Source organism: Zonotrichia albicollis, chromosome 19 (genome assembly GCF_047830755.1).
Source record: "Zonotrichia albicollis isolate bZonAlb1 chromosome 19, bZonAlb1.hap1, whole genome shotgun sequence".
NCBI lineage: Eukaryota > Metazoa > Chordata > Aves > Passeriformes > Passerellidae > Zonotrichia > Zonotrichia albicollis.
Window position 1 is genome coordinate 4,343,408 of NC_133837.1, and position 15,009 is coordinate 4,358,416.

Consider the following 15,009-nt stretch of genomic DNA (forward strand, 5'->3'; position numbering starts at 1 on the left):
GTTACATTTAAAGGGAGGTGGAAACCCAAAGTAGAGAACATTTTACTGACCAATAAGTGACCCTAAGGGATGGGTACTGGGGGATAGACATTTCGGACAGTGTATGGGGCAAGGCTTGGGGGCTGACCCCTGGCCTCTGGCTGATCACTGGCAATCTGGACCGAAGCTTCTAGATGGAGGGATGAGATGCTGAATGATTGACAGAGAGCCAGGGTGGGGGTTTGGGGATGATCTCAGCCAGAGAGAGGGATTACACAGGTAAAGGAAGGGGGGTGTGATCTGGGATAAACCATTTGGGAAAAATACAGGGATACAAAACAAAACTACTTCAAAATATTACAAAGTATAAAAACACACTACAACAGAGTGGCTCTTCCTGATGCCCACTGATGAGCAGAAGGGCCGTGCACCAGGCCCCTGACAGGGCAGCCAGGGAGCCCTGGCTCAGCTGCAGCTGGTTCTTGCCCTCCCAGCCACACGCTCCCAGTGCCAAGCTCTTTTGCATCCCCAATTTTCCCTAAGCCTTAGAATGTGTGTCCTGGTGTTTGATGCCCAGCAAGGGGCTGCTTGCTGGGAACCCTGTGTGTGCTCTTTGCTCTGTCCCCTCCATGCCTGCGGTGATGAAACTCTGCTCCCTGGAGGAGAGCCCACTTGGGCTTGGCTGCTTGGCTGAGGGATGAGCACAGCTCCAGACACGTCCAGGGAGGCGTGGGCTTGCCCCCTGTACACAGATGTGCCTGGCACCGAGCTGCTGGGTGGGAGACACCCCGTGATTTGGGGTGTGGGTGGCTGCTGGGATTCCTGGGGACACGGTACTGGTTGTGTTTGCTGCCAGGTGCAGGCAGTGCTTTGTCCCTTGGGTATTCCAGCTCCTGTCAGTGCTGGCTTGCCCAGGGCTGCAAGTGCCATGCAGGGGTTTGGGAAGCACAGAGATAAAGGTTCCTTCTCCCCCTCCCTGGCTGCAGGATAAGATTGGCTGGAGAAAGGACAGCACTCACCTGCTCGTGTTCTCCACCGAGTCTGCCTTTCACTATGAAGCTGATGGTACCAACGTCCTGGCAGGGATCCTGGCGAGGAACGACGAGCAGTGCCACCTGGACAGCCACGGCACCTACGTGTACGACACCAAGCAGGACTACCCCTCAGTGCCCACCCTCGTGCGCCTCCTGGGCCAGCACAACATCATCCCCATCTTCGCCGTCACCAACCACTCCTACAGCTACTACGAGGTGAGGAGGGCACGGCAGCGATGGCACGAGGGATTGCCTTTCCTCCAGGACCTCTGGACACAAGGGATTGCCTTTTCTCCAGGACCTCTGCCTCAGCTCAGCTCTGAGGACAAAGTGTTCTCCCATCGCTTGTCCCCAAGTGCCAAACCAACCCCTCGGTGTTTGGGAGGGTGGCACACTGTGTTGGGGGGCTGCTCTAGGTTGTGGGAGGTCTCAGGGTGCATTACTGGGTGCAGTAATCCAGGTTCCTAGACGTCTCCCTGTGTTGGTTTCTATTTCTTGTAAAGCAGTGGAGGCACAGAGCTGGAGAGTAATTTAGGTTGGAGGGGACATTTGGAGGTCTCAAAGCAAAGCCTTCTCCGGTGATAGTGGAGGGTTCTCAAGGCCTTGGCTCAGGGAGCTCCTGTCTCTCTGCAGAAGCTGCACAAGTATTTCCCCATCTCTGAGATCGGGGTGCTCCAGGAAGACTCTTCCAACATCGTGGAGTTGCTCCGCACAGCCTTTGAGGTACCACTGCTCTCTGGAGCTTCCCCCTGGCTCGCAGGGAAGGCAGGGGAGCAGGCAGAGGGCAGATGTGGCCCCTCTGGAGCAGGGCACGGGGTGGTCACAGGTACTGCTGAAAATCCACGTTGTGTTTTTGCTCTGACACCCAGCGCATCCGCTCCAAGATGGACATCCGGGCTGACTTCACCCCCAGAGCCCTGAAGACAGAGTTCACCTCCCCAGAATTTGAAAAGACAGAATCTGGCTCCTTCCACATCACCCGTGGAAAAGTGGTAAGTCCTCGGAGGGCAGCGGAGGGAAGGCACCTGTGAGGGAGTGAGCTCTCCGTGTCCAGCAGAGCTGGCTCATCCCTGCAGTGTGTCCCTTCCTTCAGAGCAAGTTCCAGATGCACGTGAAGGCTCTGGAGTACGTTGGCGGGCAGCACGTGTGCAGCCTCCCCGAGAGGGACCGGCACGGAGTCATCCACGTGAAGCCCACGTCCCTGAGCGACAGCCTGACCGTGTCCACTGCCGTGGTCTGCGACGTGTGTCCCTGTGAACAGGTGGGGTCACGCACTGAGGGGGGCTCCTCCTGCCAGCCCGGGGTGGGAATGTGCTGGCTGATGCATGCGGGTCCTGCTCAACCCCTCAGTGATGCTCAGCCTGGCCAAGATCTCCATCACTGCCTGTTCCCACCTCGGTGTGATGTCCTATGGTACTGCTTAGTCTTCAGGGCAAAACTTTGCCGTTGCATCTGCCCTTCTGATTCCTGAAATGGTCTTGAGGACAGCTGGGCCCATTCAGCAACGCCTCTTCTCTCTTCACTTCCAGCAACAAGAGTTGGACTCGCCCAAGTGCAGCTTCCACGGGAACTTCGTGTGCGGACAGTGCATCTGCCACCCGGGCTGGTAAGGGCCGTGTCCAGAGCCACCCCCTGCCAGGGACCCTGCGGTGTGCGGGGACCCGCGGTGACACACTTTGTGCCACGGGCACCCTGCCCCGGACCTGCTGTGCCGCGCTCTGCTCCGGCCTCTCTCAGCGCCACCTCTGTCCCCAGGCGAGGCGACACCTGCGACTGCTCCCCGGCGTCCTCGCCCAACAACGAGGGCTGCGTCCGGCCCGGGGACGCGGAGCCGTGCTCGGGCAGGGGCGAGTGCCTGTGCGGCAAGTGCCAGTGCTACTCCGAGGGACAGAGCCCGCGCTTCGACGGCGCCTTCTGCGAGTTCGACGTCCTGCAGTGCCCGCGCACCTCCGGCTTCCTCTGCAACGGTGAGAGACCCCCGGAGGGAGGGAGGGAGGGAGGGATGGATGGATGGATGGATGCGCTGGGCCTGGGGGCACAGACAGGGTGTCCTGGTACGGGGGGGTTGAGTGACCAGTGTGGTGTTTGTGAGGGTCCCGAGGATGACAGGATGAGGTGAGAGATGAGGAATCTGTCTCCGTGTTCTCAGAAAGCTGATTTATTATTTTAAAGAATACTATATTTTTATATATATAAATATATATATAAATATATAAAGATATTATAGATATAAATATATAAAAATAAATTAATATATATTTATATATTTAATAAATATATATTAATATATATTTAATATATATATTAAAGAATGTGATACTAGAACTATACTAAAGAAGGAGAAAGGATGCATCAGAAGGTTTAACAATAATAAATAATAACAATTATTTGTGACTCCTCAGAGCCTCGACACTGCTGGACCATGATTGGTCATTAATTTAAAACAATTCACATACTGGGTAAACAAGGACATATCAGAAGGCTTAACAAGAATGAGTAACAAAAACTCGTGATTCCTTAGAGCCTCGACACAGCTGGACCATGATTGGTCATTAATTTAAATCAATTCACATACTGGGTAAACAATGTCCAGATCACATTCCGAAACAGCAGAACGGGGAGAAGCTGAAACTTCTCATCTTCACAGGAGAAGAAATCCTGGCGAAGGGATTTTTCAGAAAATATCGCAATGATGGGCTGCAGGGACTCTGCGCTTGCAGAAGCGCAGGGAGGAGGCTGTGCAGCTCCTTTGTAGCCCCAAGGGAAGGGGCCAGCCCGGGGCAGGGCAGGGGGAACGGCCCAGCCCTGGAGCCCCGGCAATCCCCCTCTCCCCGCAGATCGTGGCCGCTGCTCCAGGGGCGCCTGCGTGTGCGAGAGCGGCTGGGAGGGCCCGGGCTGTGAGTGCCCCACCAGCAACGACACCTGCATCGACAGCCGGGGGGTAGGTCCGGTCCTGCCCTCCTCCCGGCAGAGCTGCCCCGGCGCTGGGATCCCTGGGGCTCTGAGGGGCCCTCCCGACCCCCAGTGCCCCTCTCAGGCTGTCGCCTCTTCCCTCGCAGGGCATCTGCAATAACCACGGCAGGTGTGAGTGTGGCAGGTGCATCTGTGACATGGCTTCGCTGTACACCAGCTCCACCTGTGAAATCAGCTACTCCCTGGTGAGTCCCTCTGCCTTCATCGTTTACTCCCATGCAGAGCCTCCAGGGAAGAAAGGCAAAGCAGAGATGAAGGCGCATCTCAGCCAGGAACAAAATCTCGAGCAAGGGTTTGTCTCACCAGTCCCGTGGCCAGAAAAGCCTGGCATGGGAGCTGCTTTGCAGCCACAGGCTTTCTTTGCCCTGCTGTTCGCCAGCAGCAGCTGTTGAGATTCTATCTGTGTTTGTCTGCATCCTGGTTTGAGGCTCAGCTTGTGGCTTGCTCTGATTTGCCTCAAGACTGGGAAACACCTCATGTCACAGAGTCACAGACTGGTTTGGATTGGAAGGGACCTTCGAGTTTATCTCATTCCCACTCTCCTGCCATAGGCAGGGACACCTTCCTATAGATCAGGTTGCTCAGGGCCCCACCCAACCTGGCCTTGAACATGTTTAGTTTCCCCACTGACAAACATGGGCTAATCCCACAGTAGGATGGAGAAAGCTGGCTTGGTCAGGTTTTGGAAAGGCCACTGAAATCCTTGGAGAAGATCCAATTGCTGCCCAAATGCAGGCTGTTGGTGTAAGAGATTTTGGAGCCGACTGGGCTTGTAAATCCTTCATGAGCTGCTTGTTCTCAGTGACTTCTCTTTGTGGCCTGGACCTTGCCCTGACTCTGGGATGAGGAGCTGCCTCTCCAGCTCTGCCCTTCAGAGGCTGTATCCTCCCTGCTCCTGGGGGTGTCCCTGACCATGCCACCCCCTGTGCCCAGGGCTTCCAGGCCGTGTGTGAGAGCATCCGGGACTGCGTGCGCTGCCAGACCTGGGGGACCGGCAACCTGAAAGGGAACTGCAGCTCCTGCCACCTGCAGATCCAGATGGTGGAGGAGCTGGAGAAAGGTACCGTGAGAGGCACAGCTGGGCACAGCCACGTGTGGTGTGTCCTGTGTGCCCTGCTCCGTGTGGGTGTGCATGCAGGGCTGCTCCCCGAGGCTTTCCTGGCCCTGGTGACCTCACACCCATGTCCCCTGTCCCCACAGAGGAGGCTGGTGAGCACTGCTCCTTCCAGGATGAGGATGATGACTGCACCTACCACTACACGCTGGAGGGAGACCCCAGTGTCCTCCCCAACACCACTGTCCGTGTGCAGAAGAATAAAGGTGAGCAGGGCCCTGGGAGGAGCAGGGGCTGTCCAGCCTGGGGATGTCCAGCAGGGCATGTCCAGCCTGGGGTCTGGATCACAGTGACCACTTCCACAGTGCCCCCAGACCCTGCTTTGTCCCTTTGCTGTGCCCCTGGGCAGCGTCTCCCTGCTGCCTTGCTGGGTGACACGGGTGGGTGACACTGCCTGTCCCATGAACTGCCAGGGGTGGAACGTGGCGCCCTCAGGGAGACCTTTACAGATCAGAGCCTGCCATGGGCAGGGACTGCTGCAAGGTGCTGCAGCCCTTTGGCATGGCTGGGTGTGACAGGGGTGTGATACCCTCCCTGAGCAGCATTTCTCCTTGTGAGGCATTGCCAAGGTGGCCTGGGCTGCTGCATCCCTCAGAGGGATGTTCTCCAGCCTTTCCCCTCCCTGCACACCCCACACGGGGCGGAGGCCTGCAGGTGACATTGCTGCTGTCACTTGCAGAGTGTCCCCCTGGGAGCTTCCTCTGGCTCATCCCTCTGCTCATCTTCCTCATCCTGCTCCTGGGGCTGCTGCTCCTGCTCTGCTGGAAGTTCTGTGCCTGCTGCAAGGTGAGTGTCTCAGCTGGCTTTCCCAACCCTGGGGGGAGAACCAGATATGGCCAAAACCATGACAAATTTCCAGAATTCACCCAGCCTCAAGCATGGCCAGGTTCACAGGGGATGTCCCTTTGGTATCCAACCCTCTGCTGTTGCCAGCATGAGCTGCTGGTGAAATTTTAGTCAGATTTCCCCCCCATCTAGCTAAAATCAGCTTGAGAGCCCTCTCCACCCACTGCCCACACATCCCTGCTGGTGTGGATCCTCCCTGATGGAGACTTGGGGGGGTTTTGTCCTTGACCACAAAGTGATTGTGATAGTGGGGCCCTGGAAAAATGTTAAAGATAGACTCTGAAAATGTTAGGCTTTGTGTTTTGCCAGATCATGTGAAATTGCACCTGCAGAAGCAGAATGATAAATGATATAACTGTTAGATATGATGATTGTTTAGTAATTAAGTATAATTATTGTATAATCATAAGAAGAATCATGAGAAACACTGTTAGAAGTTTGAGGGGGGGTCCACGAGGAGCCCATGCTTGGCTGAAATCTATGTATACAATAGAACAATGTAAGTTTTATAATTAACATGAAAGTTATATAACCATAGAATATAAAAACATGTTCATCCCGAACCCATATCAGAGTCAGATTTGGGTTGGTACCCCTGACACCCAGAGCTCTTCAATAAAAGAACCCACATACAATAATTTTCATGATTATGTGTTTCTGAACACTAACAATTGTGTCTCTGGCTGTTTGTTTTCTAGGCTTGCCTGGCCCTGCTTCCCTGCTGTGCACGAGGTACCAGCCCTGGGTCCTGGGGGAGGCTCTGGGGTGGGACAGTGTTCACAGGGGTCTCAGATTAAGGGAACAGAGGAGGATCTGACTCTGTGTTTCAGAAGGCTTGATTTATTATTTTATGATATATATTATATTAAAACTATACTAAAAGAATAGAAGAAAGGATTTCATCAGAAGTCTAGCTAAGAATAGAATAAGAAGGAATGATAACAAAGGCTTGTGGCTCGGACAGAGTCCAAGCCAGCTGACTGTGATTGGCCATTAATTAAAAACAACTAACATGGGCTAATCAAAGATCTACCTGTTGCATTCCACAGCAGCAGATAATCATTGTTTACATTTTGTTCCTGAGGCCTCCCAGCTTCTCAGGAGGAAAAATTCTAAGGAAAGGATTTTCCATAAAAGATGTCTGTGACACTGTTGTGCACTGTGTCCTGGGTTTGGGGTGTGCTGGGGTGAGCATCCCTCCCCTCTGGGCTGGAGGGGTGGATCAGGGAGAAGGCTCCTAGCAGAGAGCCTGAGCCAAGGAGTCCTGGAGCTTCTTCCCTGCCCCACATCCTGGTGTGAGAAATGGATTTGCAAAGGAGTTTCAAAATATATCTGTATGCAAATACCGAGATAAGGTGTGTTGATTTAGGAAGGCTACGGAATAGAGATGACATTGTTGAGAGATTGAACTAGAAATAAGTTTCAAAATATGGCTTTATAAAAACAGCCATTAAATATTTTTAAAAATTAGAACTGTGAAAGATACAGTGTAGCAAGATTATATGGGGTAAAAATAGAAGTGATTGGTGTTAGGAGTAGTAGCAACATTGTATAGTAAAAGTTAATAGGTTGAAAAATATTAATAATGTATTATAACTAAGAAATTAGCTTCTGATAGAATGGCGTTGAGTTTTACATCTCTTATGTCTCATCCTTCATCGAGACTGATAATAGAATAAAATCTTTTCAAACACCTCCCAGTTACCCCATTTCTATAAAAGCTAAAACCCATCACCTGGGATGTCCCACTGCTGGCTCTTCCTGACCTGTAATGCTCAGGGGGTGAGATGTGTTCTCCCCACCCTGAGCACGCCTTTCTCCTCTATCCTTGGCAGAGATCATCTAGGAATGGAGGAGAAAGGGGTGCTCAGGATGGGGAGAACATGGGGAGACCCCTCCATCCTCATCCCTGCTGGCACCCCAACCCCTGGGTGTGATGGAACCCTCAGCATCCCCCAGCATAGAACCATTAGAGGAGAAAGGGGTGCTCAGGATGGGGAGAACATGGGGAGACCCCTCCATCCTCATCCCCTGCTGACCCTCCAACTCCCTGGGCATGGTGGAACCCTCAGAGCATCCCCAGCGCAGAACCATTAGAGGAGAAAGGGGTGCTCAGGGATGGGGACACCCCTCCATCCTCATCCCCTGCTGATACCCCAACCCCTGGGCATGGTGGAACCCTCAGCATCCCCCAGCACAGGATCTGTGGAGGAGAAAGGGGTGCTCAGGGATGGGGAGACCCCTCCATCCTCATCCCTGCTGGCACCCCAAACCCTGGGCGTGGTGGGACCCTCAGCATCCCCAGCACAGAACCCGTGGGTGCCCCGGTGTGCCCGGGCTCTGACTCGCCCCTGGCCCTGCAGGTCGCACGGTTGGCTTCAAGGAGGATCACTACATGCTGCGGCACAGCCTCATGTCCTCCGAGCACCTGGACACGCCCCTGGTGCGCAGCGGCTCCCTCAAGGGCCGGGACACGGTGCGCTGGAGGATCCACAACAACGTCCACAGGCAGGGCATCGCCTCCCCTGCTGCCGCCAGCCCCAAGGAGCTCGGTGAGTGTCCCCAGCCTCCAGCCTCTGCCTGGGGCGTGTCTCTGACCGAGCAGGACGGAGATGGATTTGGGGATTTCTCTTTGCAGTTCCCTACGGGCTGTCCCTGAGGCTGGCCCGGCTCTTCACGCAGAACCTGATGAAAGAGGACACGCGGGAGTTCGAGCAGCTGCGCAAGGAAGTGGAGGAGAACGTAAGAGCCGGGGCACAGGGGGGCTTGGGGTGGCCTTGGGGACAGCGACACAGAGGGCTGGGCAGGGCCCCTTCCCTGGGAACCCTCAGCTGTGCAAAGGAGGGAGCAGTTCTTTGTGAGAATGCACAATTATTAAGGTCATGATTGTAAGAATTGGCAAAGCATCTCGTGAGATTCTGGGTTTGCTTTGGGGCATGAGATCTGAAGGTCCTGATTGGCTTCAATTTGCAGCCTCTTGCCATGTCCTGGGATGAAACCTGGTGTGGCAGGGTGAGGGAGGAGGGCCTGGGGTGGTCAGAGCGCTCCTGTGTGTGGTGGCAGCAGCATCTGCTCACTGAGCACATCCTGCTCAGTGAGGGATACGCTGTGAATCTTGTCCCTCTTGCTCCTTGCAGCTGAACGAGGTTTTCAAGCACATTCCTGGCTGCCACAAGGTCCAGCAGACCAAGTTCAGGTGAGTCAGAGGGGGAGAGGCTCCTGCAGGACAGGGTTCCCCCAGGGCACTGCTGATGATGGGGTGGACCAGAGAGCTGGGGTGTGAAATCCGTGATGCTGGGAGGGAGCGTGGTGTGTGAGACAAGCCTGGTGTGGTGCTTCACCCACCCAGGGCTTCAGAGCAGAGCCCACCCAGCTGTGGAGGAGATCTCAGCTGAGTTTGGCTCTGGAGCAGCAGGACAAGTCCTGGTTGCACAGTGCTCAATGGGAGAATTCCCCCTGGCTTCCAAAGTTTCAGCCTGGTGCAAGCTTAGGAGTGCCTGGTGCAGGCTGGGAGGAATTTGGGGATGCCAGTGCTGAGCAGGGAGTGGCATCTCCTCCCCACAGTCTGATCCAGATGTGGTCTCCCCTGTGGGTATGTTCCTTGGTGTGTTGGGAAACCCAGGGCAGGAGAGAGCAGCTGGGCAGGAGGGAACATGTGTGGGGCTCTGTGGGATGGGTTGGCACCCGCAGGGCAGTGCTGCAGCTCAGGCCTGCACAGGGCTGTGATTCACACAGCACTTTGTCTCTCCAAAGGTGTTAGTCACTCTGATTTGGGTTTGGTTTTTTCATTCCCCCAGGTTACAGCCTAATTCTGGGAAAAGGTAAGAGGAATTTGCAGCTCTCTGGTGCAGCTTCTCCCTCTTTGCACAGACACGTGTGGGGTGACTGAGTGCCCCACACACTCACTGGCCCCCAGCCAGTGTGAGGTGAGTTTGCCTGGTCCCAGCTCTCACCTGCCCTTCCCTCCCCGCTCCCAGGCAGGATCACACCATTGTGGACACCGTGCTCACTGCCCCTTACTCAGCCAAGGCAGACATCATCAAAGCTGTGGAAAAACACGTTTCCCACGAGGCCTTCAATGACCTGAAGGTTGCACCGGGTTATTACACTGTGACCTCAGACCAAGGTAGGGAGCAGAGCCAGGTGCTGGCCCCTGGCTGGGTACAGGGGCTATTTCCTACCTCTCACCCTTGTCTTTTCCCCCAGATGCTCAGGGAATGGTGGAGTTCCAAGAGGGCGTGGAGCTGGTGGATGTCCGTGTGCCCCTCTTCATCAGGGATGATGATGATGATGAGAAGCAGCTGCAGGTGGAGGCCATCGAGGTCCCCAACGGCATCGCAAAGATTGGGCGCAGGGTTGTCAACATCACCATCATCAAGGAGCAAGGTGAGGGGCTGTGAGGTGTCTGTGTGTGGTGTGAGAGGTGTCTGTGTGTCCTCTGTGAGGGGTCTGAGTGTCCTGTGTGAGCTGTTTGTGTCCTGTGTCCCAACTGATGTGGTCTGTAAAGCACTGTCTGCATTATCTGAGCACCCCCAGGTCACAGACTTGCTTGGTGACTCCTTCCTGAAGTCACCTGGGTCTAAACTGGAGCATCCTTTAATGCATCTGAAGGAGGGTCATCTTCCCTGCTGACACAAACATTTGACCATCACCAGTTTAGATGCCATTTCCATGACAGATTAGGGATGACCACATTCCTCTGCTGCTCCAGTTCACTGAGTGCTGGTGTGAAGCAGAACATTTTTGATGTTATTGTGCTGATGTCCCCAGCACTTTCCCTCTGCTTCCCACATGGCTGTTAAGAGCAGGGAGCACAAATGGGAAGTGGGGAAGTCTCCAATGTTATTTCATGCACAGTTCACACCTGTGGGTGACTGGAACTCTGTTCAGGGAGGACACCTGTTTGAGATGTGATTCTTTGTGTGTTTGCTCTACACATTCCTTCTCTCTGCCCTCTCCAGCCAGCAGCCTCATCACGTTCCTGCAGCCAGCCTATTCCCACAGCCGCTTTGACAAGCTGGCCAAGATCCCTGTCCTCAGGGAGATCATCGACAACGGGAAATCCCAGGTCACCTACAGGACCCGGGATCTCACCGCCAAGAACGGCAGGGTAAGGGTGGAGCTCCTGGCCTTGGCAGGGAGTGGAGGGCTGGCAAAAGGCCAGCCCTGGGGTGCAGAACAGGAGTTACCAGCACATGGCTGGACAGGGGGGACCCAAGGCTTGAGGTCAGCACAAGGGTAAACTTTCTTCTCCATGCCTTGCTCCCTCGGGGAGGGAGGACCTGAGAGGTGTCTGTGCCTGAGGCAGAGGGTACCAGCTGCCCCTGGAGCTGTGGGCACTGGGAGGCAAATGAGGATTGACTGGGGATGAGGGGATGCCCTTTGGGAATCTCCTCATGGATGCTGCAGGCTGTAATCATGGAACAGTTTGGTTGGAAGGGACCTTAGACCATCTCATTCCAACCCCTGCCATGGGCAGGGACACCTTCCACAAGGCCAGGCTGCTCAGAGCCCCATCCAGCCTCACCCTGAACACACCTCTTCCTTCTCCTCCAGGACTACCTCTTCACGGAGGGTGAGCTGGTCTTCCAGCCTGGGGAGACCCGAAAGGAGGTGCAGGTGCCCTTGCTGGAGCTGACAGAGATAGACACCCTCCTCAACAACTGCCAGCTCAAGCAATTTGCTGTCGACCTCCTGCACCCCAAGTACGGCGCCAAGATCGGCCGCTACCCCCAGACCACGGTGACCATCGCTGACCCAGGTAGGGGCTGCAGCCGGGCAGTGGCTGCGGGGGCTGTGGGATCTCCTCCCCAGGCCAGCCCGCCCCGGTGCGGTGCACAGAGTTCCATCCTCGCCCAAAAAGCCGCAGCGAGGCCCCTCCTGCTCCAGCTGGTAGATTTGGGTCCCCCTCTAGAGGCACGAGTGGGAATAGTCAGTGGGTGGGGAGAGGATGGATCGTTTCCCTCGGTAAAGGAAATAGAATGGACTCTTAATTCCTTCTCCTTGGGAAATTGAATAAAAGTCATAAGGGAGAGGCAGGATTTGCCACGAATGGTGTGTGGTGGTTCCTGTGGCTGGACAAGAAAAACTGTCATCAAGTGGGTCAATAACATAAATAATGTATTTATCACAGCATGGCAGGGCAGTGCTGAGAGAGACACGCTTCCTTCTTTTTCACCCAAGGGGTAGGACTGGCACTGACATGAACTTTCTTGTCTGCAGAGCTGGTGGATGGCGTCCCCCCGATGACAGGCCTGGCCCAGGTCCCCCAGTCCCCCAAAGGCCGCCTGGGTGCACCGCTGAATCCCGATGCCCGTGCCCTCAGCTCCAGGGAAATCAGCTTCAACTGGTTTCCTCCACCAGGAAAACCCCTGGGCTACAAGGTAAGGGGAGAATGGATCCCAGGGAAGAGTGTGGGTCCCCTCCTGCAGGTGTTTCACACAGACATTTGTACCAAAGGGGTCCAAGTGCGCACCCAAAGGAGGGAGCAAGTTCACCCCTCCTGGTCCCCTCCATCCTTGAGGGACCATTGCTGGTGGATGAGAGATATGCAAGAAAGATTCCTGGTGGGTTCCTCTCCAGTTCCATCACTTATCATGAAGTGCCCGGACTGTCCTGGCCTCCCATTTCAGAGGAATGGCACACCACCATTCCCAAAGCTGGTTTAGCAGGACACAAGGAATTTCTCACCCATCATGTGAGGTTCTGAAGGAATCATGGCTTGCACTTGCTTTGCCAGGTGAAATACTGGATGCAGGGAGACCCTGAGTCAGAAGCCCATCTCATTGATGTCAAAACCCCATCAGCAGAGCTCACCAACCTTTACCCCTTCTCCGACTATGAGATGCAAGTCTGTGCCTACAACGCCGTGGGAGAAGGGACTTACTCGGACATCATCCGCTGCCGCACGCTGGAGGAGGGTGAGTGAGTGACCCTCACCTTCCTGCCCTGAATGTGGGAGCAGGCTTTTCCCTCTGCACCAGGGGCAGGGTGAGTGACCCCTCACCTTCCTGCCCTGCACCTGGGAGCAGGCTTGTCCCTCTGCACCTGTCAGGATCTCTAGCTTATCAGAGCGACCCCAAGAAAAGTTTGAAAGTCTCTTTTCCCAGCCTGAGCTCTTGAAGAATGAGTCAGGGCTCTTCATTTCTCAGTCTCAAGGTTGTTAATTGCATCTTATCTAGAAAATATTTTCTTCTGCCCTGCTGAGGTCTGTCCAGCAGGACAGGTCCAGGCCCTCCACCTGCCCCCAGGGCAGTGTTATGTCTTTATACTAAAAACTATGTGTACAATGTTTACAATTACTTCCCAATACCTATCACCTATGTTAGACAGTGAGCTTCTACTCCAAATCAATCTGTAAGTGCCAACATCACAGCAGAAGATGGAGGCCAAGAAGAAGAAGGAGAAAGACTGGATAGACCCAGTTCCCTCCATCTTGCCTCCTGAACCCCCATACCAAAAACCCCAAAATCTACTTTTCCACCTTGTGATAACTTCACTATTATTCTACCTAATTTGTCATGGCTTGCAGATCTTCATCTAAGGCTGGTAATTTGCTCCATGGGTCTTAATCAAACCCACAGGTGTTTTGGGCTCTGTTCCAGGGTCTCTGAGCCCCCTGGCAGGGGTCCTGGCCATCCTGGACAGCCAGAGGGATGTCCTGGGTCCTGACATGCACCCAGCACCAAGGGCAGGGCTCCAGCCCTGAGCTTCTGGTGCTCTCAGGGCCAAGCCCTGAGTGTCTCCCACCGCAGCCCAGCTGTGACCTGGGGAACTCTGGGTTCCTGACTCAGGGGCACCCTTTGGTTTTGCCTCCCCAGTTCCCAGCGAGCCCGGGCGCTTGGCTTTCAACGTCGTGTCTTCCACCGTGACCCAGCTGAGCTGGGGCGAGCCCGCAGAGACCAACGGGGTGATCACAGCCTATGAAGTCAGCTATGGCCTGGTCAATGAGGACAATGGTAAGAGCTCGTTTATGGATGGGACAGTCCAGCTAGGCTGAGGTGCTGGAGGATGCTTCCTGCAGGCTGGGCTGGTCCCAAACAGCAGCAGCACAGCCAGAGCAGATCCAAGCATGCTTCTTTTGAGAACTGGGATTTGGATGGGTCCCTTCTTGATGGAAAGAGTGCAGAAAAACCACCAGTCAGGATTTAACTCTGCAAATGCCAAAAATCTCTGTTCCCATTCACTTACATAGTGTTTTATGTTGTTTTTCATCTCATAAACTTAGTTCAAAGGTGTAGATGAAGGGGTGGGGTGCCAGGAAAGAGTTATTTGTGACACACCAGCAACAGAAGACTTCTCCTGTAGGTTGACTTCAGCCTTGGGTTTGGGCATTACCCTGAGGCGATGCTGCTTGTTGTGAGCAGCCCAAAGAGCTGCTGCACTTTCTCCCAGAGCCAGGCTGTATCCTGACACCAAAATGTGGGGTTTTGTGGGCTCCTCTGTGCCTGGTGGGTGACATGCTGGTGCCTTGCAGTGCCCATTGGGCCCCTGAAGAAGGTGCTGGTGGAAGAGCCCAAGAAGCGTGTGGTGCTGATCGAGAACCTGCGCGAGTCGCAGCCCTACCGCTACATGGTGAAGGCCAGGAACGGCGCGGGCTGGGGGCCCCAGAGAGAAGCCACCATCAACCTCGCCACGCAGCCCAAGAGACCCATGTCCAGTGAGTGCCAGCCTGGGCAGGGGCCACGGGGGCAGCAGCAGTGCTGGGGAGAGCTCCCCATCACCCCAACTGTGACCATGTTCACAGGGGCCTCAGGTTGAGGGAAGAGATGAGGATTTGACTCCATGTTTCAGAAGGCTTGATTTATTATTTTATGATATATATTACATTAAAACTATACTAAAAGAATAGAAGAAAGGATTTTATCAGAAGGCTAGCTAAGAATAGAATAGGAAAGAATGATAACAAAGGCTTTGTCTCAGACTCTGTCCAAGCCAGTTGGGCTGTGATTGGCCATTAGGAACAACTAACATGGACTAATCAAAGATCTACCTGTTGCATTCCACAGCAACAGATAATAAATGTTTACATTTTGTTCCTGAGGCCTCCCAGCTTCTCAAGAG

The 15,009-nt window shown here is 54.4% G+C and overlaps 1 protein-coding gene across 4 annotated transcripts in view; it reads left to right on the top strand.

Annotated features, from left to right (window-relative positions):
* The window catches only part of ITGB4 (integrin subunit beta 4), a 35,871-nt gene that overhangs the window by 10,529 nt on the left and 10,333 nt on the right, over positions 1 to 15,009 (top strand). For all 4 annotated transcript variants that reach the window (XM_074555113.1, XM_074555115.1, XM_074555116.1 and 1 more), the window contains exons 8-31: positions 966 to 1,229; positions 1,647 to 1,736; positions 1,883 to 2,005; positions 2,107 to 2,274; positions 2,543 to 2,619; positions 2,769 to 2,980; positions 3,851 to 3,954; positions 4,073 to 4,171; positions 4,920 to 5,046; positions 5,187 to 5,306; positions 5,780 to 5,886; positions 6,645 to 6,678; positions 8,310 to 8,498; positions 8,585 to 8,688; positions 9,084 to 9,142; positions 9,744 to 9,767; positions 9,924 to 10,072; positions 10,153 to 10,332; positions 10,908 to 11,056; positions 11,503 to 11,707; positions 12,169 to 12,329; positions 12,686 to 12,866; positions 13,767 to 13,904; positions 14,423 to 14,605. In XM_074555113.1, coding sequence (XP_074411214.1) covers positions 966 to 1,229; positions 1,647 to 1,736; positions 1,883 to 2,005; positions 2,107 to 2,274; positions 2,543 to 2,619; positions 2,769 to 2,980; positions 3,851 to 3,954; positions 4,073 to 4,171; positions 4,920 to 5,046; positions 5,187 to 5,306; positions 5,780 to 5,886; positions 6,645 to 6,678; positions 8,310 to 8,498; positions 8,585 to 8,688; positions 9,084 to 9,142; positions 9,744 to 9,767; positions 9,924 to 10,072; positions 10,153 to 10,332; positions 10,908 to 11,056; positions 11,503 to 11,707; positions 12,169 to 12,329; positions 12,686 to 12,866; positions 13,767 to 13,904; positions 14,423 to 14,605 — 3,247 coding nt within the window. The remainder of the gene's footprint in view (positions 1 to 965; positions 1,230 to 1,646; positions 1,737 to 1,882; positions 2,006 to 2,106; positions 2,275 to 2,542; positions 2,620 to 2,768; positions 2,981 to 3,850; positions 3,955 to 4,072; positions 4,172 to 4,919; positions 5,047 to 5,186; positions 5,307 to 5,779; positions 5,887 to 6,644; positions 6,679 to 8,309; positions 8,499 to 8,584; positions 8,689 to 9,083; positions 9,143 to 9,743; positions 9,768 to 9,923; positions 10,073 to 10,152; positions 10,333 to 10,907; positions 11,057 to 11,502; positions 11,708 to 12,168; positions 12,330 to 12,685; positions 12,867 to 13,766; positions 13,905 to 14,422; positions 14,606 to 15,009) is intronic.